The sequence below is a fragment of the Rhizophagus irregularis genome, chromosome 31 (assembly GCF_026210795.1).
Source record: "Rhizophagus irregularis chromosome 31, complete sequence".
Classification (NCBI taxonomy): Eukaryota; Fungi; Glomeromycota; class Glomeromycetes; order Glomerales; family Glomeraceae; genus Rhizophagus; species Rhizophagus irregularis.
In genome coordinates, this window is record NC_089459.1 from 349,407 (window position 1) to 376,242 (window position 26,836).

General features: G+C 25.4%; 7 protein-coding genes across 7 annotated transcripts; 4 read left to right on the forward strand and 3 right to left on the reverse strand.

Moving 5' to 3' along the window:
- Window positions 1-3,398: 3,398 nt before the first annotated feature.
- On the reverse strand, window positions 3,399-4,817 carry OCT59_022178 (uncharacterized protein; the record flags this gene model as incomplete). The annotated part of the gene is made up of 6 exons (XM_066144656.1): window positions 3,399-3,421; window positions 3,503-3,631; window positions 3,713-4,054; window positions 4,412-4,610; window positions 4,690-4,725; window positions 4,788-4,817. The coding sequence occupies 6 exons, from the start codon at window positions 4,815-4,817 to the stop codon at window positions 3,399-3,401; spliced, it is 759 nt and encodes a 252-aa protein (XP_066006097.1).
- A 4,023-nt stretch (window positions 4,818-8,840) lies between these two features.
- Window positions 8,841-9,542, reverse strand: OCT59_022179 (uncharacterized protein; the record flags this gene model as incomplete). The annotated part of the gene is made up of 1 exon (XM_025310143.1): window positions 8,841-9,542. One exon carries the CDS (start codon window positions 9,540-9,542, stop codon window positions 8,841-8,843), a length of 702 nt encoding a protein of 233 aa, XP_025185630.1.
- A 4,913-nt stretch (window positions 9,543-14,455) lies between these two features.
- On the forward strand, window positions 14,456-16,304 carry OCT59_022180 (uncharacterized protein; the record flags this gene model as incomplete). The annotated part of the gene is made up of 3 exons (XM_025314228.2): window positions 14,456-14,501; window positions 14,588-14,846; window positions 14,950-16,304. 3 exons carry the CDS (start codon window positions 14,456-14,458, stop codon window positions 16,088-16,090), a joined length of 1,446 nt encoding a protein of 481 aa, XP_025185632.1. The 3' UTR covers window positions 16,091-16,304.
- A 284-nt stretch (window positions 16,305-16,588) lies between these two features.
- On the forward strand, window positions 16,589-18,478 carry OCT59_022181 (uncharacterized protein). Its single transcript, XM_025314229.2, has 2 exons — window positions 16,589-16,988; window positions 17,071-18,478. Exons 1-2 carry the CDS (start codon window positions 16,609-16,611, stop codon window positions 18,194-18,196), a joined length of 1,506 nt encoding a protein of 501 aa, XP_025185633.2. The 5' UTR covers window positions 16,589-16,608; the 3' UTR covers window positions 18,197-18,478.
- Window positions 18,479-18,836: 358 nt separating this feature from the next.
- OCT59_022182 (uncharacterized protein) lies at window positions 18,837-20,797 on the forward strand (the record flags this gene model as incomplete). The annotated part of the gene is made up of 3 exons (XM_025314230.2): window positions 18,837-18,945; window positions 19,159-19,414; window positions 19,514-20,797. 3 exons carry the CDS (start codon window positions 18,837-18,839, stop codon window positions 20,646-20,648), a joined length of 1,500 nt encoding a protein of 499 aa, XP_025185634.2. The 3' UTR covers window positions 20,649-20,797.
- Window positions 20,798-23,244: 2,447 nt separating this feature from the next.
- Window positions 23,245-23,604, forward strand: OCT59_022183 (uncharacterized protein; the record flags this gene model as incomplete). The annotated part of the gene is made up of 1 exon (XM_025331578.2): window positions 23,245-23,604. The coding sequence occupies one exon, from the start codon at window positions 23,245-23,247 to the stop codon at window positions 23,602-23,604; it is 360 nt and encodes a 119-aa protein (XP_025185635.1).
- Window positions 23,605-25,087: 1,483 nt separating this feature from the next.
- Window positions 25,088-25,312, reverse strand: OCT59_022184 (uncharacterized protein; the record flags this gene model as incomplete). Its single annotated transcript, XM_066144658.1, has 1 exon — window positions 25,088-25,312. One exon carries the CDS (start codon window positions 25,310-25,312, stop codon window positions 25,088-25,090), a length of 225 nt encoding a protein of 74 aa, XP_066006098.1.
- Between the last annotated feature and the right edge of the window lie 1,524 nt (window positions 25,313-26,836).

Sequence of the window (26,836 nt, forward strand, 5' to 3'; positions counted from 1 at the left end):
ACTTAAATAGTTTAGTAATAAAATTTATTTAACTATTTCTTATTAAAGTCAATTTTGTTAATTTGTTTTTCTTGCGTAATGATTTTATCTAAATGGGATCATCGTGTAATTATCCAGAGAATTTATTAATCAATTACGATAGGCGTCGTATATTGGGATCGGTCGACCTTTCTGATACCGAATTCAGTAATGAACCTCGTAAGCTAGGCGGCGGGTAGTACCTTTGAGGTTAATACACAAATATGATAGAGGCCTACAGCATTTAGCGAGGAGAAATAGGGACGTTGTAAATTGATTCGACATCAATTAATAATTGAAGTATTTTATATAGTTATATTCATAAGGTGTTATTGGATGGTTTGTATTGCGTCACATAAATTCGTTAATAAAACCTATTTATTTAAAATGTATTCAATTTTTTGCTAAATATGATAAAATATAAATATAAATATATATATATATATATATTGCACGGTAAACTTATTCACATGTGTGTAATATATTGTAATTTCTCCCGGGATAATGAAAAAAGTACAGTATAACATTAACGATCACGTGAATATATATTTGTAGTTCAGGCCGGAATTACAGGTTCGGCCCGAATTACCGCAACGCATTAAAATCATAAATCAATATTAGAGTCATGTGATCCTCGTAGACAAAAAAAAATTTGCGTGGTTTGTTCTACTAACAGTTAAAACTTAAAACGTTTCACAATTTTTAATTACTATATTTTTCAAAATTAAACTATATCTGATCAGTATACTTTAAAAATTAAATTATATATTGTTATTACTTTTTAACTAACTTTTTATCGAATAGAAATAATAAAACAGTTGCATCTAACAGTTACTATAACTATGAGGAATCGATGTTGTTCTTGTTATATGTTTCTGATTTTATTTATTTTTCTTCTATTTATATAAAAAGTAACTTCCGAATGAGCTGCAATATTTAATGGTTGTAAAAATGGGGATGATGAATCCATAATATTATTAGGAATCGAAGGATCAAATATTGTTGTCCATATATATTCATTATCATGACGACCATTCAAAAGTGTTTATATTTAAATTATATAGTGATTCTTCATAGTATTTCCTTTCCCTCCAAAAATTATTACTTTTTTATCATCTATTCCTATTAAAACAATAAAGACGATTAAAAACTGAAAATCCAAAAAATTTTATTTATTTGTTTTTATTTACAGTATTACCATATCTTTTCGAAGTTATTGTTAATTATTATTTATTATTTATAGTAACGATAATTATAATGATAATGATAATTGATAATAATTGTACAAGTAACCTATCAAAATTAAGAATTCTATAAATTTCTATTACTTTTATTTTCCTCTTTAATAATATTTACCTATACCAAACATACCACCTAAATAATAATACAAAATAATCTACATATATAGTCCACTATTAGGTAATATAGTTTGTAAACTTTTCATTGTTTATTGTGGACCGTAACTCCTTGTTCTAAAGTAGAGAGTAACTGTACAGAAACTTCAAGATCGTAGCGATGGCTTAATGCGCAGTAACTGTGTTATAAATATATAGTGACCACATTATGTAATCGTAAAGAAATTACATATATGCAGTTACTGCGCATTAAGCCATCGCTACGATCTTGTAGTTTCTGTAAAGAAGTTATTTATTTAATTCTACTATCAGACTTTTTATTATTTATCAGTTCTCTATTTTTTTTAAAAAAAAAGAAAAATAATTACTTAATTTGATAACTTTCAAAGAAACTATACTGATGGAAGACGGTAAGGACCGCTACTGATTCTACCATAAATTTCATATTATTTAATATAACTATAGAGAATTTGAATTTACTTTAGTAACATTAAAAGTTAAAACGTTTCATTAATGATGAAAATGAAGAACTTTCAGTTTCCTTTATTGAGGCTTATAGTGTTACTTTTAACCCATTTCATGGAATGGTCATCCGACCTATATTTGTCATTTTCATTTTCTTTGCATACATACATGTTTATGTATATTAAAAAAATTTTCTTTTTTTGGATCAATAAAGATTTTTTGAAAAATTGGAAATATATATATATTTCACGGATCAAGTCATAATTCTATATAATATATAACCTATTTACTTATATAAATGAATTGGAACAAAAATTTCAAAACGTACTTGTAAAAGAACCTTTATCGCTAGTTTACGAAATTAAAATTTTCGATCCATTAACGATTTGTAACGTCCGTAAGAGTTATAATTATATTATGACCCAAAGTATATCAAAGTAAGTAAAATCTGCTCCAAAGTGTTGATTAAGAAATAATATTAATATATGTCAATGACAAATAAAGATCTCACCAAATTTGCATTGCGTTACTTCTTTAAATATTATCATATCTTAATATCGTCATGAAAAATAATACTTATAAAAATTCAAATTAACCATTCTGTAGTATTATGGACATTACAAATTGTTGCAATTTTCGTGAGTATTTTGAAAGAGAAAGTATTATTTTATTTATCTTAAGCAAGACAAAGAATTTAATAATCAGAAGAATGTATTAATTATTATTAGGCCATTAGATATTTGTTAGGATAAAAAAACCTTTATTTTTATCTTTAATAGACCAATTAGACTAAGTAAAGTTAATAAATAATAAAAATAATAAATAACTGAATATAAAGTTAATTCTTTATTGATATATTAAAATAATCATCATATCATTTTGCTCAAGTTAAAAATAACTGAATAATTACCGTATATCTCATAACAAGTGAATTATTTACTGTGATTTGTAACATAAATAATTTATTGTACATTTGAATTTTTTTTTAAATTTAATTACATCAAGCAATAAATTAATATATATATTCATTTTAATAAGTACATTTGTACTTGTGCATCAAAATAGAAGACTTTGGTTTATCAAGAAAAAAAAATGCCTTGTATAATCCAGCAGATATCCATGGTATAGTTTCTTATCAAAATATTAAAATAAAAGTCAACATATAAATTAAGTACAATCAGCTATTGGAATAAGTATAAAATATTTTACATTATCATTGGAAATGGTTTTATATAATTATTTTGATAATTTATATCTCATAATTGGAAAAGTTATAAAAAAAGATTTATTTAAATTACAAACTAAGAAACTTGTACAATATCTACTACTCTAGTCTTAGTGTTTAAATAATTCTAAGTATAATAAAAAACGTGAATATAAATATATAAGCTAAAAAAAAAGAATTATTTAAATTACAAACTAAGAAACTTGTAAAATATTTTACTACTTTAGTCTTAGTGTTTAAAAGAATAAAATAAAAAACAATTTCTTTTGAATATTGCAATATCAAATATCACTTAAAAAAAATTATAAATTTTTTTAAAAGCAAACAATGATTGGTTAATTTTCATCTGCTTTAATATCTAAATAATTAAATATTAAATATAATTAATTTCACATAAATAATTTGCAAGATTAATTCTTTTATATATCATAATACATACCTAATGACCCCAGACCCTTAATTATATAATCATTCAAATCTTCACTTACTAGTATTTCATTTGCTTTTACACTAGCTTGTGAATCTTCATTTTCAGAAATTTCATTCGACTTTTTACTAGTACTCTCATCTGTTTTAATAATTAAATAATTAAATTAATTTTATATAAATAATTTGCAAGATTAATTCTTTTATATCTCATAATACATACCTAATGACCCCAGACCCTTAATTACACAATCATTCAAATCTTCACTTACTAGCATTTCATTTGCTTTTACACTAGCTTGTGAATTTTCACTTTCAAGAATTTCATTCAATTTTTTACTAGTAAAATCAAGTAAGCGACTTGTAAAACATGCTTTAGGATGAGATTTAGTAGCAAGATCGCTATGCCCAATTGGTGCATTTATAAATTCCATAATGTTGCTTTTTAATTCTTCATTAATTTCATAATCTTTAGGACGGAAAATCCATTTTTTAATAATTTCTAATACTTCTTTAGAAGATGGCCTTTTTAATGGATTTTCATTCCAACATTTTTTCATTAAATCTACATAACATTGTGGAGTAATTTCAATAATTTCAGGACGTTCACCTTTACAAATACTTAAACTAAGATGAATATCATGTGCTCTATTATTAAATGGTGGTATTCCAGATGTAAACTCCCACATAATCATAGAAAAACTATATATATCACTAGTTGGAGTATAAGACTTGCCTCTTAAAACTTCAGGAGCCATAAATGGTATAACACCATAAATATCATACTTTTTCAAAAACGATTTTACAGGTTGACATAATCCTAAATCACTAATATAAAATTTATCCTTATTCCTATCATTATGATTTAAAATATTACCATCATGAAAATCACAATGAATAAGATTTTTTTCATGTATCTTACTAAGTCCAGAGATAATTCTGTACAACATATCTAATTTTTGATTCCAATTATTTACAACTATTCTTGTTAAATTTTCTCTTAAGTTACCTTTATTTGCATAATACATTACTACCATATATTTTGATGTATTTGGATCTTTTGTGAATCCATAAAATTCTATAATATCATTTGAACTTAAAACATTTGTATGATATTCCCACTATAAAAAATAATAATAATTTATTAATATAAATAAATTTTAATTTAAATTAAAAATAGAAAATAATATACTCTCATACTTCTTTCAAAAATTCATTTAAATTTTCATTTAAATTCTTGTGACATTTAAGAATTACTTCTTCATTATTCTTTAACCAAGTAGCTTTAAATATAGTACCAAATCCTCCCTCATTAAGATATTCAACATTTTTAAATTTGTTATAAGGAATCCATCTTAATTTTTTTTTAAGAATAAAATCATCTATAATTGTATTACGACTTTATCCAAATCTATAAATTTAAATAATTAAATTATATTATAAATTGTAATATAATTTATACAAAATAAATTATTACTTACTCTAAAATTTAAATAGGAATTTAATGAAATATAAGTCTTAGTTTTTAGATAAATACATATAATAACCTATGATTTACAACTTACCGACTAAAGTAACAGATATTTTTCAAATAAAAGAATTCAGTTAACAAATAAATATTATATAAATATATAACAATAGAGATACTTACAAGCTAGATTATAAATAATTTTTAAATAAAGAAATTAGTTAGTTTAAATTATATGTAAGTATTATAACAATAAGTAATAATAGAATTAAATAAATAACTTATAACTTACGATCTATTAATAAATAAAGAAATTAGTTAGTTTAAATTATATGTAAATATTATAACAATAAGTAATAATAGAATTAAATAAATAACTTACGAGCTATATTATTTAATAATTTTTTAAATAAAGAAATTAGTTAGTTTAAATTATATGTAAATATTATAAAAATAAGTAATAATAGAATTAAATAAATAACTTATAACTTGCGATCTATTAATAAATAAAAGAAATTAGTTAGTTTAAATTATATGTAAATATTATAATAATAGAATTAAATAAATAACTTATAACTTACGATCTATTAAATAAAGAAATTAGTTAATTTAAATTATATGTAAATATTATAAAAATAAGTAATAATAAAATTAAATAAATAACTTACTTGCTACATTATTTAATAATTTTTTAAATAAAGAAATTAGTTAGTTTAAATTATATGTAAATATTATAAAAATAAATAAATAACTTATAACTTACGATCTATTAATAATAAAGAAATTAGTTAGTTTAAATTATATGTAAATATTATAACAATAAGTAATAATAGAATTAAATAAATAATTTACTTCCTATATTATTTAATAAAGAAATTAGTTAGTTTAAATTATATGTAAATATTATAACAATAAGTAATAATAGAATTAAATAAATAACTTACCATCTATAAAATAATTTTTTAAATAAAGAAATTAGTTAAATTATATGCAAATATTATAACAATAAGTAGTAATAATAGAATTAAATAATAACTTACGAACTATATTATTTAATAATTTTTTTTTAATAAAGAAATTAGTTAGTTAAATTATATGTAAATATTATAACAATAAGATAATCATGTATTTTTCCTAAAAAAATTTCTAATTTTTAGGAATTCTACACAATCCTAAATATAATCATATATTTTTCCTAAAAAAAATTTCCTAATTCAGTAAAATAAAAATTAGGAAATTTTTTAGGAAAAATACATGATTATAACAATAAGTAATAATAGATATAAATAAATAACTTACGAACTATATTATTTAATAATTTTTTAAATAAAGAAATTAGTTTAGTTTAAATTATATGTAAATATTATAACAATAAGTAATAATAGAATTAAATAAATAAATCATGACTTACCAACTAAATTAAATTACAAAATAATTTTTTCAGATAATGAAATTAGTTAAATTATATAAATAATATAAATATAGATATCATATAACTTACACCCTGTAGTATTATTAATTATTAATTAGTTAAATATAAAGATAATATAAAAGTATTTACTGTAAATATATATATATATTACTTACAATCTAGTTATTTAAATTAAGAATATAATTAGTTGAATTATGTAAAATATTAAACATGAATTGTTTATAAATAAAAACTTAGTATTTCGGCTTGTTTGATATACCTTCAATACATTTGTCCATTACTATATCAAAATTCTCAAATTCTTCCCAACTGGAAAAGATAAAGTAAATATCTTTTTTTCTTTTTTTTGAGCGCCTTTATTAGTATGATGATAATATTTATGCAAAATACATTATATGCAAAAGCGTTGATCACAAGTACAAGCATTTGCATCATTGCATATATGACAAACAAACCGGAATGTAGATCAATTATTACAAAATCGCATTAACTGATTAATCATTTCATCTTAGGTAATTATTAAGCACCAATGAAATGATTATCATTTATTTTTATATAACACTAGCCGTGCAGCGCCGGGATATATATTTAGTATATGTATTGAAAAGAAAATTATGATTTATGTTTAGAATTTTGTTTGTAATTAGAAATTAAAAAAACCTAAGAAAGGGGTCTGAAAGGTAGTCAGTACCCTTAGAAAAAATTTTTATATATATAGAAAAATTCTTTTACATATTAGAAAAATTTCTTGCATGTTAATAAAAAACTGAAGTAGTTATGTAGATTTGTATTTAATATTAGACTAACAATTTAATTTTTGTATAATACTGAACATACAGTAATTTATATTTACAATATTTACAATACAATAATGTGAGGTATATTTACAATACGATTAAATTAAAATGATATATTAAAATAAATGTTGCAGTATTATAGAATTTATGGTTTATTTATATGTTTACAGACTCATCACAAAATCAATTCTGAATAATTAATTGTTACAAAAAAAAAATTTCTCATCACCAAGAATACCATCATACGAATGTATTATTACAGAAGATTATCATAGTAATCTATTTAAAAAAAAATTTATATCAAAAAAAAAATATTCTTATCACCAAAGCCTATTGTTATTACTAAAAAAATCGATAGAACTATTACTTAATAGTATTAGAATGATGCCAGTTACCAGAAAGCAAAAAAAAAAGTAAATTTTTTTATAACCAGGAACTAACTACAGTAACACCTCTCTAAGTGCACCCCCCTTGGGACCATAGTAAAAAAATAGTAGAATGTGCACTTAGAGAGGGTGTGCATTTATAGAGAGTAAAATATTAAGAGCTCTTATAAGTTGGGATCAGATCCACCGTGCACTTAAAGAGAATTTATATAGTGCGTGCACTTATAGAGGGTGCACTTATAGAGGTGTCACTGTATTACTAATTAATATTAGTAAATGTCAGTTACCGAACATAAAGAAAGGGCAAAGTCCGATCTATTGTTGGAAAAAAATTTTTAAAAATAAAAAAAATTTCTAATGAAAAAAAAAATCTGATCTGTTGTTAAAAAAATTTCTAAATTAAAAAAAAATCCTAAAAAAAAAAATAAATAAAAATTACTAAATGATTCTGTTGTTTAAAAAAAAAATAATAAAAAAATAACTAAATGATCTATTAAGAAAATAAAAAAAATTACTCAATGAAAAAAATTCTGATAAAAAAAAATAAAAAAATTACTAAACGAAAGAAAGGCCAAAGTTCGATCTATTGTTCAAAAAAAAAAAAAAATCATAAAGCTAATCTGCAGTCTATCCTCGATATACCGATATTCGATATACCGATATACTATTAAAAACTTGATATACCGATAAAATTTTATTTTCCCACTATATGTGAGGACATATAAATATCGGTATAACTTAGACATAACGATATTTTCTAAAAATTTTATATATGTCCCGACATATCGTTATATAAAGGGTTGATTGTATTACGGTTAAAAAAATAAAAATAAAAATATTACTAATCGTAAAAAGAAGAGCGATATTGTTAAATTGTCTATTATTACTTATTAATATTAGCCAAAACTTCAATTACCAGAAACTAAAAAATAATCAAACAGCCAAACAGCCAATCAAATAATATTCTAACTTAATATGGAATAGATTAGGTGCGGCAGAGATTAGGCGCGGCAGATCATGTGTTTCATATTACACAATTCAAATTATTTATTTTTTTTTTATTTTTTAAAATAGTAACGCGTTTTATTAATTATTTAGAATTGCGAAACAATTACATAATTAAATATAAAAAACACTTAGAGCAAAGCAAAAATTTATTTTTGCTAAACCCTATAACTAAGTAATTTACGAACAAAAAACAAAAAAATAAACTAAACTACTTTATCCTATGTTATACTAAACTATAATTATGTAACATTTTGTCTATTCTAATAGTATGGTAATTTGATTATCGTATCCCAATTTTTATCTATATTGATGCCGTCCGTTATCGCACCCATTAATTTTCCTAAAGTTACTATTTTAATTTGGTTTTTTATATTATTTTCCTTGGTTTTTTCTAAATTTTCTGTTGTTTTTTTATTTTTACTATTTTCTGTTTCTAAAAGTTTATTCTGATGGCCTTCTGGTTCCTGCTTCTTTAGTCGTAGATCGGATTTCTTTATTTCCTCTTTTTTTTCCAGTCTTTCAATCTCATCACATCGTGGAATCCAGATTCTTTTCTTTATTTCGTCATATATGAAATTCCAAAGTTCTTTTATAACCGCTTTTTCTTCTTTGATTTTTGATATGTTGCTAAATTTATCGTTATAAACTCCTCTGATCAATTCCCATTTTCTACTCTTTTCTCTTAAAATTAGTGAAGGACTTTCGAGTATAGTCAGAAAGTTACAAACATGATTTCTTATTATTTCTAATTCTTTAACCTTGTTTTGAGCTTCTAGTTCTAATTCAAATTTATACGGTGATTCTCTTATTATGTCATCGATCGAAATTTCGTTATCTTCACAAATCCAAACATGTTCCCAATCTTCTTCTACTTTTTTCCCGCACCTTATACATTTTGGTGAATCTATTTTATTGGTATTTCTTTTGTATAAGGTTTTATATGTAGGAAGTTCTTTCAACATATTCTTGATCCTATACGAGCGATCTATCGTATCTTTATCACCGCATTGTCTTGATGAGAAGGTTATTCTATTACTTATAAATTCCAACGTTGTAATCCAATCAAATTCTTTTTTATAATTATATACAAATAAATCATCTAGTTTAACACTGTTTAAAATTTCGTTCTTCCAAACAATTCAAATTATTTATACTTATACACGGTAAGATATTTTTATCTATCATGTGCTTGATGTTTATCTGTACGTGCTTCTGATGTTTTATCTGTACTTGATAAAATTCTTTTGGAATTTTTTTTTTTTGATAAAAAATTTTGTTAGAGAATTTTTTTATTGATAGGGACATTTCAGAGTTTTTTTTTCGATGGATAATTTCGTTAAAAAATTTTTATAATAAGATCTTTTTTTGGACATACCTAATTTGTTGGAACAATTTTTTTTAACAGGATTTTTTTTTTGATAGAGAATTTCGTTAAGAATTTTTTTTTTTAATAGGAGGGAGTTTTCCTTGATAAAGAATTTCTTTTGGGAATTTTTTTTAATAGGTGAAAGTATTTTTGATGGAGAATTTTATTAGGGAATTTTTTTTAATAGGGGGATTGTTTTTGATAGAGGATTTTATTAAAGAATTTTTCTTTAATAGGAAGATAAATAGTTTCGCTGAGAATTTTTTTTTTGATAGGAATTCTTTTGAGAATTTTTTTTAATAGGTAAGAATCTTTGAATTTTTTTTTAATAGGGAAAATGTGTTTTTTGATGGAAGATTTTTGTTAGAAATTTTTCTTAATCGGGGATATTTTTTTTGATTGAGAATTTTATTAGAGAATTGTTTGTTGAAAATTTTTTTTTTATTTTTTTGATAGAGAACTTTGTTTAGAAATCTTAATAGAAAATTTTATTGAAAATAGTTTTTTTTTAATAAGGGTATCGAGAATTTTGGCTTGAAATTTTTTTTTTCTAATAAAGAATTTCATTAGAGATCTTTTTTTATAAATTAAAAAAATATTAAATTACATTAATAAGATTAAAAAAAACTATGATAGAATCCTAAATAGCATAGTAAATTAAGCAAATTTTATATACTAGTAAAGCTTCGCATGAGCCGAGCCGGCTTGCAAGCCGAGCCATACTTAATAAATTGGCTTGATCCAGCTCGAAAAGCTCGAGCTGGCTTGCCTACAAAGTAATAAAATAAAAATTAATCATTAGTATTTTTTTTTTGTTTGTTTTATTTGTTTCATTTTAATAATTTCAGATTTCTAGAATTTATTTTTATGGTATTTCTTTTAAAAAATTTATCTTAATTTATTTAATAATTTTCTTTAGTTTGGTATTTTTTGATTCCATTTTTAACTTTTAATTTTTAGCATTTTTTTTTTAATTTTAATATTTTTTTACAAATTTCTTATTATATAATCATATAATATTCATATATAACATAAATTAAAAAGTTTTTAAAATAATGTTAACTTTAAAAAAAGTATATAGCAGAAATTTGTTTGAAGTGTTTTTTCTTTTTATCATTAATAATAATTAAATAATTGGCATAAAAACATTTTTTGAAAATCTACTATTTTTAAATACTTTGAATATATATAAATAAAAATTGGGGATTGCTAAACATCGCCTGGGTTTTTTTTTCATCTAATTTTTGATCGGTTATTATTGCAAAAAAAAGATTTTTTTAAAAAAATTTTTTGCAAACATATTTATTCAAAATAATCTTATTTAGTGAAATTTTATTTGCAAATATTAAAATTTAAGTCACACATTTACGATTTTAAAGAAAAAAATCACCATATTTATTTTTATTGAAGTGTACAAATAAAAGAAACAATAACAATAAATAAAATGATAAGTAAATTACAATGATCAAGGAGAAAGATGCTAATAAAAAAATGAAATAACAATGAGTAATGGAAAGTAATAGAATATGAAAGGGAGTAAAAAAGAGTAATGAGAAGTGATAGGAAACAAAAAGGAGAAATAGGACATGATGAGAGATGAAAAGGAGTGATGGGAGACGAAGAGGAGTGATGGAAGATAAAAAGGAGTAATGGGAGACAAAAAGGAGTGATGGGAAGATGAAGAGGAGTGATGGGAGATGAAGAGGAGTGATGGGAGATAAAAAGGAGTGATGGGAGACAAAAAGGAGTGATGGGAAGATGAAGAGGAGTGATGGGAGATGAAAAGAAGTGATAGGAGACGAAGAGGAGTGATGGGAGACAAAAAGGAGTGATAGAAGACGAAAAGGAGTGATAGGAGATGAAAAGGAGTGGTGGGAGACGAAAAGAAGCGATGAAAGATGAAAAGGAGTGATGGGAGGCGATGGGAGATGAAAAGAAGTGATGGGATGATGAAGAGGAGTAAAAATTTATTAAAATTGTAAAATTTAATAAAAAATTTTCCAATAAATTTTCAATCAATTTTTTATAAAAAAAAAGATCTCTATAAATGAAATTCTTTATTAAAAAAAAAAATTTCAAGCTAAAATTCTCGATACACTTATTAAAAAGAAACTATTTTCAATAAAATTTTCTATTAAGATTTCTAAACAAAATTCTCCATCAAAAAAATAAAAAAATTTTTCAACAAACAATTCTCTAATAAAATTCTCAATCAAAAAAATATCCCCGATTAAAGAAAATAAAGATTCTTACCACCTATTAAAAAAAATTCTCAAAAGAATTTCTATATCAAAAAAAAAACTCCTCTCCTATTAAAAAAAAAAATCTTTACCGAAATTCCCTATCAAAAAAAAAATATCCCCTGTTAAAAAAATTCACTTCACGAGTTTTGAAATTTCTTTGTCAAAAAAGACACATATCTGATCGTACAAGAAAATAGCACCTGAAAGATACGGTGCATATTGTTGGCTTGTTGCATAATTTGATCGTATAAGAAAATAGCACGTGATCGTATAAGAACGATACATTTGCAACTTTGATATAAGCTTTTCTCTTAGTGGTGTGTTGCCAACCTATTCTGTATTAAATAAGAGAGGAGTAAACGGGATAATAAATCCAAGATGTAAAACAGTTAGTGAAGACTGGGACCATGAGGATTTAATTAAAAGATCAATTTGTGAGTACGAACAAAAGCTTTTAGAAGAAAACAGAAACGAGGAGGTAAACATTTTGAAAGAGATAATGTTTGATTTTATTAGAATTTTGGAGCAACCGTCACTAGTCCTCATTGGGAAAAAACGAGAATGGGAATTATTGAGAGGAGTATATAATGAAAACTTCAATAAAATCTCAAAGAAAAGGGATATTAGAAAAGTTATCGAAAATCTATGGATCTATTGCTACGAAAATATAAGGTCAAGGATATTAGAAAAGGATGTGAAGTAGTTGCAGATATAGAGAAAGAACAAGGATTAGAGAAGGAGTTGGAAAAAGAAAAATATTAGATATAGAAGACGAAGGAGAAGAAGGGAATAATAAAAAAAGTAAATTTAGAAAAACAAATGAAAACGATAAAAATCAAAAAAAAATTAAATAAAAGAATTAAATTAGTAACGAAAGATAGAAGCATCTCGATTAAAAATAATTGGCATACTATAATACAATTAGCTTAGGTAGGCTTAGGTTATATTAATAGATTAGATAGGTAAAATTTTAGACTAGATTGGACTTAGTTATAGAGGGTATTATAAGTTATTATAATATTTTCTAGGTGTTTTGATAATTTTGTCTTAGTGGTGTAATAAGAGACATGTGATAAACATATGATAATCATCATGATAGAAAAATTATTCTATCATAATATCGTAATATCGTAAATAACTTTTACATAATCAAAACATGGCTTCATGATGGGTTAGAATCTTAGCCAATCATGACACATTTTTTTTGAAATTGTACATTCCTTCAATTTATTTAAGAAAACTAATCCATAAACAATGATACATATTATTTCTAATATCACATATATCACATTTTTTCTATCATAATGCACAAAAAAATTATTTATAAGAAGCGGATGGGATCTTTTTATTAATAATCGATTAAGATTAGGATTCTAAACTCTGAATCTATATTCTAATACATTATTACTCTTGGATTCGGAATATAAATTTACGACCATTTTTTAAGATTTCTGCTTCAGTCTGAACTTAACCCGAAAAGAAAGTTTCTTTATTCCTAATTCGTTTAGTAAAATCTAACCAAAAATGATATATATATATATATACTGTATATTACATCGTACAAAAAATGCAGGACAGGAAAAAAATAACAGCCATTTTTCTATACTATTCTTAACAGTTAACATCATATGATTGACTTTACGTGAAATTTTGACTTATGAGCGATAAATAGTGACCAGTAAATATTTCCACAATTTTTTTTAACCGAAAATGTCGAGTAAAGGGTATGAAACATGATCAACAAAACAATAACAACACTATAGTATAACATATTCTTGAAAGACATAGTAAACAAATAATTTATTAATTTAGTCTGGAAAAGGTTAATTCTTAACTGTATAACAATATAACTTTCTTCAGCTTTGTATGTGGTATTAACTGACTTAGTGGATACCCGTTAAACAATTTAAATCTGCCATTTGCAAATTTAAATTATAAGTAGATTCTAAATATAAAGGAACAATCGAATGACTTCTGAATTATAGATTTTTTTCTCGTTTATATTCTTGTTAGTTATCTCTTGTCTCCCAATTAGTAAATTGTTTGATTTTGGCATAATAATGTTTACGGGACCGTACCTATTGCGGAAAACAAATCTCGTCGGTTTCTTTTATGGTAATATTGATAACATGTATTTACCATTATCTGTATTGTTCAACTATTGTTCTTTAAATTCTAATTGTGGGAAATTAATAGTCTGTAACACGCGCGCGACTTTTGCATAATTCGTGATTTGAGGCGATATTAAATCGCCCTTTTTTTAAATATGACCTCTCCCATTTCAAAATTTTCCAATTGTCTTTTTTATCGAAGTATGTGTTTAATTATAGGATTGGATGTTTTGTTTAATTTTTTTCTTTTTCATTCTTATTGACGCTTTATCAATTATATTGTTTAGATATGACTCCTCAACATTGTTCGGAAGTTATTGAAGATTTCGAAAATGCTTTCGAAAATGAGAAATATTGTGACGTGATTATCATAGCCGGAGAAGATCCTGATATTAAAGAACTCCGAGCAAATTCATTTGTACTTCGTGTTAGATGTTCGTATTTTGAGAGAGCATTTTCTAACGATTGGGAAGAAAAGAACGACGATGGCAATTATGTTTTCAAAAAGCCAAATATCGCTTCAGAAGTATTTCAATTAATTCTCAGGCAAGTAAATAATAATTTTTTTTGCTTATACCTCTTTATTTATTTATAATTTTCCCAAATTAAATATATCTATTAAATAAACCATTCATTTTCTTTCTTTTAGATATTTGTATACAGGACTTATAGATTATGAAAATCACAATAAAGAAGTGATTTTGCAATGCTTAATTGCGGCTGACGAACTGGGATTGAATAAATTAATTGAACATATCCAGATATATTTGATTGATAACGAATATTTGCGTAAGGATCCCGTTAGCACACTTCAAGTCACTTACAAACATGAACCATTTGAAGATCTAAAAAATTACTGCTTAGACATTATTAGCGAAGAGCCAAGAATACTTTTTTCATCTGAAAAGTTTCCCTCATTGGAAAAACCAATTATTACCATGATACTTCAAAGAGATGATCTTAATATGGAAGAAATTGATATATGGGATTCTTTTATTAGATGGCTTTTTGTTCATTATTTGAAGATTAGCAAAGATGATTCTTCGTGGTCATCAGAAGATTTGAGTAATGTCAAACTGGCTTTAAAAGAATTTATTCCGTTAATCAGGTTCTATGATATTTCCAGGGAAGACTTTTATTTAAAAGTATATCCGTATAAAGATCTCTTGCCTCAAGATTTGCTTAGTGATATCCTTCGATATCATATGGTTCCTAATTCTACTCCAATGTTGAATTTCAAATCTACAAGGATTCGCAAAGTTGATTCTGTTTTAGTGAATTTTAATGTATTTAAGCTTTTTATGAAGTGGATTGAAAAAAAAGATAATAATTATAATGGAAAAATCGCGCCATTTCAATTTATTCTCCTTTTACGTGGGACAAGAGATGGATTTGATGCTTCAAAGTTTCATCAATTATGTGATAGCAAAGGCGCTACAATTTCTTTTGCAAAAATTCAAAATTCCAAGCAAATTATTGGTGGTTATAATCCTTTGCACTGGCAACAGAATAGTACATACGCAAGTACAAATGATAGCTTCTTATTTAATATACCAAATACTGATACTCTTGGTTCTGCTAAAATAAGTCGTTGTAGTAATCCTAGTAATGCAGTATATTATCATCCTAGTTATGGTCCAACTTTCGGTAATGGACATGATTTGCGTGCACAGGGAAATGTCTGGTATACTAGTAATGGAAATGCGTATCCTAACATCAACTTGTCAAACAATTTTACGATTGATGAATATGAAGTATTTAAAGTTGTAAAAAAGGGTAATAAAAGTTGAAGCGAATTTTTGATGCGTTACTTGGTTGATGACCGGTCATTATACGAAAAATCTCGTGAACGGTTCTTGATGAAACACGTGATTAATAAATAAATAAAATTTTTATATATTTTATGTTAGTTTTTTTGTTACATTTTAAAATAAATTTCTATATAATAAATGAATCAATCAATAAAGTGTCATATGTGAAACATCGAAAATATTAATTTTATAAATTAACATTCTCACATTCTTTGAAATTTTGAGTTAATTACTCTTGCCCTAATATGTATAGTAGCAAATGCAATGTTTTAATGTTTTTATGATTGTTATTGTGGAATCTACAGATCATGTGAAAATACCTGTTATTTATATACTTGAATAATTTGATTAATTGCTCTATTGTTATTCAATTTAAGAAATGGTATAATTAAAATGTTTCGACGTGTAACTGAGGCCAAATAAATGATGAAAACTTTCATCATAAATAAACAATTAATTGATATTTATTGAAATATTGCTCTTTACACTTCTTTAGTATGAATTTCGCTCTTGTAACTTATATTACTAACATCCAATTAAGGGATTTTTTCGATTTTTTCTTAAAGTTATTCGCTATTTTATATAATACTCTTATCTTTTCCGAATTTTATTATTACGCGGATATGTCATCATCTCATGATTGTTTAGAAGTTATTCAAGACCTTGAAAAGGCTCTTGAAAATGGAGATGATTATGATGTAATCATTAAAGCTGGAGGGAGTAGCAAGGAACTACGAGCTCATTCATTTATGCTTCGTGCCAGATGTTCATATTTTAAAAGAGCATTATCTAGTGATTGGGAGGAAGTAGACGGCGACGGTAACTTTATTTTCAAAAAACCAAATATCTCTATTGATGTGTTCCAATTAATTCTCAGGTAATCAAGTAATATTGTTCTTTACTTCTTTTAATGATAATTTTGCGTGCTTATCACTTTCATGATGTTTAAAAATTTTCAGATATTTATATACCGGAATTGTTGATTATGATCACAGCAAAGACATAATCTTGCAATCCCTTATCGCGGCTGATGAACTAGGATTGGATAAATTGGTCGGACGTATACAAGAATATTTGTTAGAAAATAAAGAATTTATATATAAGGATCCCGTTAGCACACTTCGAGTCATTCACCAACATGAACCATTGGAAGATCTAAGAAATTACTGTTTAGACATAATTAGCGAAGAACCAACAATTCTTTTCTCGTCCAAAGAATTTCCATCATTAGAAAAATCAATTATTACCATGATACTTCAAAGAGATGATCTTAATATGAAAGAAATTGATATATGGGATTCTATTCTTAGATGGCTTTTTGTTAATTATCTCAAGATCGGCCAAGATGACTCTAGGTGGACATTAGAAGATTTAAAAAATGCTAAACAAATTATAACCGAATATATTCCGTTAATGAGATTCTATGAAATCTCTAAGGAAGATTTTTACTTAAAAGTGTATCCGTATAAAGATCTTTTGCCTCAAGATTTGATTGATGATATCCTTCGATATCATATGATCCCAAATGCTACTCCAATGTTAAATTTCAAGTCTCCTAGAGGTCGCAGAGTTGATTCTGTTTTAATTAATTACAATATATTTAAGCTCTTTGCGAAATGGATTGATAAAAAAGATGGCGATTATAATATGCCATATCAATTTACTCTCCTTTTACGTGGAACAAGAGATGGATTTGATGCTACAAAGTTTCATCAATTATGTGATAGCAAAGGAGCTACAGTTTCTTTTGCAAGAATTAAGGATTCAAAGCAAATTATTGGCGGCTATAATCCTTTACATTGGTATCAGAATAGTCAATATGGTAATTCAACTGATAGTTTTTTGTTTAAAATAATAGATAGTGACAACCTTAATTCCGCTCAAATAAGTCGTATTTGTAATAGTCACGGCAACGCAGTATACTATCACCCTAGTTATGGTCCAACTTTTGGTAATGGGCATAACTTGTGTGCACAAGGAAAAACCTGGTCTTCTAATAATGGAAACGCTTATTCTAATATTGGCATCCCAAGTAGTTTTACGATTGACGAATATGAAGTATTTCAGGTTACAAAGAAAACTTAATTTAAAAAATTGAACTTTTGAATTTTTTATTATTTAATTTGAGATTTTGAATTCGAGACTTTTATATGTTTAAAATTAAAATTTCTTAAAGACCAGAATCTAAATGTTCCATCTACAGTATGTACTTCTATGTCTTTGACATACATAAAATTCTTTCAAAGTGATTAAAAAATACCTGTTACATGAAACATTAATCGTCTTTTTTTACGATTATAATATAATAATTCACATCTTTTTATTTTATTAATAAAATTCATGGTTATATATGTTTGAATATCGTAATTTTTATTTACAATATTTATATTCACGTATTTATATGTACAGTCAGCTCTCATAAATGCACCTCCTCGAGACCGTGCATTTAGCGTGCATTGTTAATCAATAACTATTCATTTATTATTAAAATTAAAAATTAATAGTAATCGTCAAATAACAAAGAAATTTCGTCAATATTCAAAAAAAATCTGTTCAGGTCGCACAAATCACGCGTGTTGGCGTGTGCATCTTTGGTAGCACCGTAACAGTGTATCACGTGCTACACGATTGCACGTAAAAACCTAGGGGTTAAAAACATTCTCGATTGGTAGCTACTCGCGTTATTTGTCACACTATGACAAAAAAGGTAAATCTATGTTGATAAATGACCTTTTGTAGAAATTATATTTTTGCTTATATATTGCATTTCTCCCTGCGTTGTTGTTTTTCAAGCCAATTTTCGGTTTCTTTCGGTTTCTACTGTATTTTATGCGGTAAGTTGTTTAATAACGATAATAAAAAAATTATCTAGCTTGCAAAGCTGAAGATAATGATGAAGGTTTATAAAAATGAAAGAAAAAAGTCGCGTTAGTTTATTTGTGTGACCTTAATTAGTGAATTATGAGATCATTATTATATTCCTAAATAAATATAAAATAAAAGACCTTTTCACTCATTTTAAAGTTACTTGTCTTTATATCATCTAGATATCATGTCAATTCATTATTGCTCAGAAGTTATTCAAGATCTTCAAAAAGCCTTTGAAAGCTGTGATGATTACGATGTAATCATTATAGCTGGAGAAGATCAGCAAGAAATTTTTGCTCATTCATTTGTACTTAGTACCAGATGTTCATATTTTAAAAGAGCATTATCAAATGATTGGGAAGAAAGGGATGATGATGGTAATTACATTTTCAAGAAACCGAATATCTCTTTTGAAGTGTTTCAATTACTTCTCAGGCAAGTAAATATTAATTTTAATTATATTGTTTATTTATTCTAACGACGAATAAAGATCTAACTAGTCACTTGTTTCCTTTTATTAATCATAATGTTTAGGTATTTATATACAGGAATTATAGATTATGATCAATACAATAACGAAGTGATTTTGCAATGCTTAGTTGCAGCTGATGAATTGGGATTGAACAAATTGAATGAACATATCCAGGAGTATTTGATTGATAACGAAGAATATTTGCATAAGGATCCAGTTAGCACACTTCAAATCGTTGGTCAACATGAACCATTCGAAAATTTAAAGGATTACTGTTTGGAAGTTATTAGTGAAGAACCTAGAATTCTTTTTTCGTCTGAAAAATTTACGTTATTAGATAAATCAATTATTACTATGATACTTCAAAGAGATGATCTTAATATAGAAGAAATTGATATATGGGAGTCTCTTCTTAGATGGCTTTTCATTCATTACTTGAAGATCAATAAAGATGAATCTTCATGGTCATCAGAAGATTTGAGTAATGTCAAACAGACTATAAAGGAATATATTCCGTTAATCAGATTCTATGATATCTCCAAGGAAGATTTTTACTTAAAAGTATATCCATATAAAGAACTCTTGCCTCAAGATTTGCTTAGTGATATCCTTCGATATCATATGGTTCCAAATGCTACTCCAATGTTGAATTTCAAGTCTTCTAGGAATCGCAAATTTGATTCTGTTTTAGTGAATAATAATATATTCAAGCTTTTTATTAAATGGATTGATAAAAAAGATAATAAATATATTGGAAAAAGCACTCCATATCGATTTATTCTCCTTTTACGTGGGACAAGAGATGGATTTGATGCTCCAAAATTTCACCAATTATGCGACGGAAAAGACGCCACAATTTCTTTTGCAAGAATTAAAGATTCAAAGCAAATTATTGGCGGCTATAATCCTTTACATTGGTACCAGAATAGTACATACGCAAGTACCAATGATAGCTTCATATTTAATATAACAGATATTGATAACCTTGATACTGCTAAAATAGGTCGTTGTAATAATCCTAATAATGCAGTATATTATCATCCTAACTACGGTCCAACTTTTGGTAATGGGCATAATTTGAACGCACAAGGAAATAACTGGCATACTAGTAATGGAAACGCGTATCCCAACATCAACTTGTCAGGTAATTTTGCGATTGATGAATATGAAGTATTTCAAGTTGTAAAGAAAATTTAATATAAAACGAAGGAATAGTTCAATATTTGAATAGTTTAAAAATTTTATATCTGATATGTTTTATAGACTTAAACAGTTATAACTCTGATTTCATTAATAAAGGAATTTTATTATACTATATCTTTCATTAATCTTATGTTTTGTTCTTGAACCACGTGTTTGATATATCGACTTTTATTTTATTGGATTTTTTTGGATATGTAATTTTTGTTGGTATTTTTCGCTATATTATAACTAGTGAAGGAAAAATACTATTATGTAAAAAACTATTATCTGAAAATGCTTTCATAATTTTTTTTTTTTAACGAATTTAATTATTTGTAATTGCGTTAACAGTTTGATAATTATTATTAAATAGATATAAAACAGATAAAAATTTTTATATTGAAAGTTTCTCTGATATTGCCCGTCCCGAACGTTTTAATTTGTAGTTTATATAAATCAATTTTTACATTCAATTCAGAAGCGTTATTTTTGTTTCTGAAATCTTGAAAAATTTCCAAAATTTTCGGTGCTTCATAAATCGTAAAGAAAAAAGAGAGTTACAGCACTCAATATTCCCAGGCTGTCCCCAACCGTAGTACTGACTGGGCCATCAATTCGGCACTTTCCACTGTGCATGGCATGGCCATAACTTGAAAAGGAGTCCAAATTTATTTATTTAAAAATTTCATATTATGAGATCAATTATATAATATTTTACTAATCATCGATCTACTGTGAAAAAAAATAATTTTTTTTAAAAAAATTACTAAACCTCAACAAATCAATTTTTTCCAAATTTTGATTCAAATATAAACCTTATGAAAACGGATCTTACGTTATTTATCCTTAAAAATCGTCTCATATAATTATATTAATGAATTAAATATTATTTTTAACACATTTTTCTCGTTAAAAATACGTTTCAGATCTTATCTAAACGAATATGTTTAATATGTTTTGAATTTTGAAATTATTATTTATTATTTATCTATTTTACGGTTCAAATGAAATTTTTTTTTTGAATATTTATAATTTTTTCTCACCAACTAATGTCGAAAAATTTATCTCTGTTTAAAAAAATGTCCTAAAATCTAATTTTTTTTCCCCGGTACCCGGTATATAACGTTTGATACTTTTGAATTTTAATTTCATTTAAAAAAAAATTTTTTTTTTTATTATTCATTGTCCCGGAAGGAGAACACTATATTTTTACACACTTTGTAAAAACTTCAGTCACTGTCCAATCGTACTTGATCACGTGTAATTAATAGCCTCTTTTTGTTACTTAATTAAACAATTTATATATTTAAAAACAGGTTTAATAAACAACATAATTCGTTTTCTTTACTAAAATGTTAATTGTTAATTCATACAAAAAAAAATTTTGATTATTAAAATATCCATTGTCAATTCATAGAAAAATTATTATAATTTATATTGTATTTGCTTTTTTATAAAAATAATCACATAGTATAATTTTTTTTTTATTCACTTTTTTAAAACTTTATTTCCAGATCTATCATATTTATATTTTTTTTTTATTAATAAATAATAATTAATCAATAATAAAATATATATATAAATTTTCTTAAGAGAAAAAAACAATAAATCTTTAAAAAATGTATTTTTTTAAAAAAATTAAAACCTGTTGATAATGATGAACTTTTGGTGTTAATCCCTATATGATAACTCAATGTCCCTGACACGTGATGTATTTGTATAAAATGATTATCCGATTAGATATTTCAAAAAAAAAAAAAAAAAAATATTTAATTTCTTTACTTCGTTAACCATTACAAAGAAAATGTCACCAAGTTCTTTACAAGAAAATTTTGAAATTATGCAAACTTGTCACTCGAAACTCGATCGAAAGAGGTGATCATGACATACTAAACGTCATAGAATTACAATTAGAGCGTCTTGCATTATTACTTTCTATGTATTCAAGAGTTCGACAATTTTAGATGTTACCTATCAAATAAAGTTGAGTGATATTTATTTTGTAATTAGGAGATTATATCAAAGAATTGAAATTTTAAATTGTGATTCAAGTTCTGCTAAAAAAATTTATTAGAAAAGTAAAAACAGAAAGTAGACCAAAGATTGTCAGATATAAAGATGTCATCAAATTATTGAGACAGTTTGAATATAATTGAACCGATATAGCAAATACATTTCCAAGAACTTTAAATAGAATAAGAAAAGACAATAACAAGTTAAACGGGAAAATCCCTTTTTTGGATAGATAATGACAATGAATCAAGAGGTATTCAAATTATAAACGTTTAAGAGAATCTATACATAGAGTTGATGCATTTGAAGCAATTACACGGTGGACAGAAATTAAACCTCGTCGTACAGTACATACCATGTTGCAAAGCAAATGCCTGTGAGCTGTGACATGTGGATGATAAGTTAATTCAATGAAAATTCGTCATTCATGCAGGAATAGATGGATTTCCAGGTTGATTGCTTGTGTGCACTGTAGTGATAACAATCGATTAGATACTACTCATTTTAAAGGGGCATGTAATTATTTTGGTACACCTAGTCATGTCCGGGCAGATCGTGGTGGAGAAAATGTAAAATGTTAAAATTCAACGATATATGAATGCCTACCGAAGTGAAAATTGTGGAAGATCAGTTCATAATCAAAGAATTAAACGTCTTTGGTAGATTTAGTATAAAACTTTTTGCTTCTATTATTGTATTTTTACCACGAATTAATCAGGATTTATTAAAATGGAAAGCATCAATGGAATGTCACACTGAAAATCAACAAACTCCTATGCAATTATATACCAAAGGAATGATTCAATATGGATTTAGAGGGATGGAAGAAGAGATTGTTAATCCAAATGATTATGGAATTGATTGGGATGGGCCGATTTCAAAAAGTAATGATGATGTTAATGTAATAGTTGATGAACCTAAACAGATAATCAATATAATCTTTTACAATCTTTGTTAAATTCATTAGAAGAAAATATTTAATAAAAAACTGTAAATCCCTTTCCCTTATTCCCTCGCTCTTTCCCCTGATCAATGTTGCTGCACCTCAACGTTGGTGATCAGGTGACAACAAGTTTTTTAAAAAGGCTTGGCTAAGTCAGCAACAAATATTAATGATTTGTTAGCTCTTATTAAATATATATATACTGTATATAACTATAAATTAAAAATAAAAGTTTTATTTAATTTCTCATCTATAATAAATATTTTGATTATTCAATTTTTAATTTTCGCTCAAAGATTATTAATTAGTAGATCTAAAATTTATCAAGTTTCCTTTGATTAAAAAGACTAATGCGTATTGTATACAAAAGTTAATTCTAACTTTAATTAAACATAGGGCAATTGTGACAACTAGCAACAATATTAACATTCAAGTTGGTATCACTACTTGGTCTTTAGCCTGATTGGGATCCCAAATCATTCTTTGTAATAATAATATAAATATTCAATAATTTAATCACATGAATATTTATTGTCAATAGTTTTAAACGTAAAATTTATTATCAACAAAATGGGTTTATTTTTATAAAATAAAATAAAAAAAAATAAATTCTTTATTGAATTAAATATAAAAGGCAATAGTCTGAACTCAGACCAAAAATATCGATCTTGGACTGAGTCTGTCCATATATCAGGATCAATAATTCTTAGGACTCTAACGGACGGACCTTCTCCACCCTATATATAACGGAATCTTAATGTATCGTATAACGAAATTGTGTGACAGAAAATTTCAATCTTACACGCATTAAAATTTTTACTAAAGTGCCCGGTGGAATTGTGATGAAAGTTCCAGACATACGAATTTTTGGTTGTGGCCGTACATTGAAGGTTGAAATACGAAAAGTCACGTATCACGGGACCTTGTATTATTTTAAGTGTTAGATGTTACGGTAAATTTGTTATTTAAAACTTCCGTTCCTTCAGCGTAATGTTTTATTTTAATAAATACATATTGATATATATATACAGTAGCTATTAAATAAGTCTTTTTAATTCCAATATTAATAATACCATTCATTACACTAAAAATATCCTTCTAAGTTTTGCAAATTATAATTCCAATAATATTAATAAATGTGTTTTGATCAATTAAATTATTTTTAGATACAAGTACAATAAATAGTATATGAAAAGAGCACCATGAAGCGCTAAATATTACAAGTACTATAAATGTATAATTATTTAAACATTAATCTTTACATACAACAAAAATGTATAAATAAATTTTTATTTTTATTAAAACTTCAAAAAGAGTTATTTCAAAACTATAACTTCTAATATACTAATGAAATCTGACATACTACTTAATGATTATTAATATTAACATTTTGAACATTTAACCTTTAAATAATCCTGAATTTGCATTTTATAAAGATAAAATTCAATTGAATCAGAAAATATATCAGCTATTTTCATTTATTTATTTAAATATGATTTTACAGTTCATCCCTCTTTTCCTTTTTCAAATACACTGCGATGTCAATGCAATTCTCACAATCCATGGGAGAACCTTCCAGAAAATAAGCAGAGACCGAATCTACTGGAAACATTTCAACCCCTCTTTCCACTTTATCATTGTAGAAACTAGTAATAAACTTTTTTGCAGTTATTCTATCGGTCATTTTACGAAGCGTAATTTGGTCGGGATCATACTTGGCCATTTCTTTTTAATTTTACGTTTGAGATTGTCAACGTGTTTGTCGCCACCAACTTCAATAACGCTAACGCTTTGAGCCGTTGTGTTTTGCTCTTCTAGGAAGATAAGACAACGTAGGGTGATTTCGGCAGAATTTACTTTGTAACAGAGAAGAATTATTAAGTAGAAAAATAAAGCACCACAAATAAGTTATTTTATAAAATGTGATAATAATGGAAAAATATTTTAGTTTTCAAAGTGCGATCAAACCTTGTTTATTTATTTAATCAGACACATGATAGATAATTTTTTTACAAAAAATAATTTCGGGGTTTTTCGATTTTCATACCATATAATATACCGAAACATTTCATGCGTTCTATACATAGTTATAAAACAATGTATGATTATCAGAAGTGATAACGGTTGAAATACCGCCTGTCTGAAAAAATATGAAGCTTTGCACAGTCGCTGTTCACAATGGAGATTTATTGAATTGGCGGGTTGTTTTATTAACTCATATCTGGTTAGAAAACTTGTATTTGGTTAAGGTTAAAAAACAGATAAGCCAAATTAGTAATTTCATGTTATCAAAATTTTTTTTTTAATAATATAATAGAACAAGAGTTCATGTTTAAAGGGGGAGTTAGGACTATAAAATGTAAAATATATGAAATGTGATTTATTTTGAACTTGTTCATTTCTAATAAAATCATGACATTTGAATTTATAAAAAATATTTTTTTTAACTCATTAATTTCGTTATACACCTAATAAAGGTCATGTTTAAATATCTTCGTTTATTGCGATTTGGTGATAAATTAATTTGTAAACAACTATGATCTAATAAGTAAACTTGCAAGATTTGTAATATTAATCAATGAAAACTAATAATAAATATAATAAATAATACATAATTAATAAAAAAAAGCAGTGACATATATAACGTAATAACAGTTTAGTAAAATTCCAGAAAGAAAAAACAAAATAAAAATAACAAAAATGCTTATGCCTTTTTACCAATTTATCGAACTTAAATGCCAATTTTAATTTTAAATACGATATATTATCGCTCATCATGGTGATTGTCACACCTCGCATCATGTTTTTTTAAATCCTATTCATCAACAAATCTCCAGTGCGATAAATGGAAAAATATGAAACTCAAGTTTTTCTGAATTTGCGGCAGATTTCAACAATAAATTGGTTATTCTATTGTAGTGCCATAACTATAGGATTAATTTTTTAACCTCAGAAGTTAGGATCTTTTGTGTAACATTAATAGTCCGAAGTAATTTAGGTTCATTTTAATAATAATAATACAATGAGTCATAATTGTTTCTTAGTTCTTTTTAGTTCTTTTAGTTCCTTTTCTTTAGACCTTTTACTTCTTTTAATTTCAATAATTATTTTATAACATTTTAACGAACTTTTATGATTATATATTTTATATTTAATAAATAACTGACCTATTCTTACATAATAAAGAATAAACTTTTTATTAAAATATAAAACCTTGTAATGTTCAGAGTGGCAGAAGCTGTCATTA

What these genes read in the sequence shown, in the direction of transcription:
- OCT59_022181 (XM_025314229.2), top strand. Translation starts at nt 16,609, where the DNA reads ATGAATTTCGCTCTTGTAACTTATATTACTAACATCCAATTAAGGGAT. An exon ending in GTGTTCCAATTAATTCTCAG is followed by an intron (nt 16,989 to 17,070) that starts GTAATCAAGTAA and finishes AAAAATTTTCAG; the next exon opens with ATATTTATATACCGGAATTG.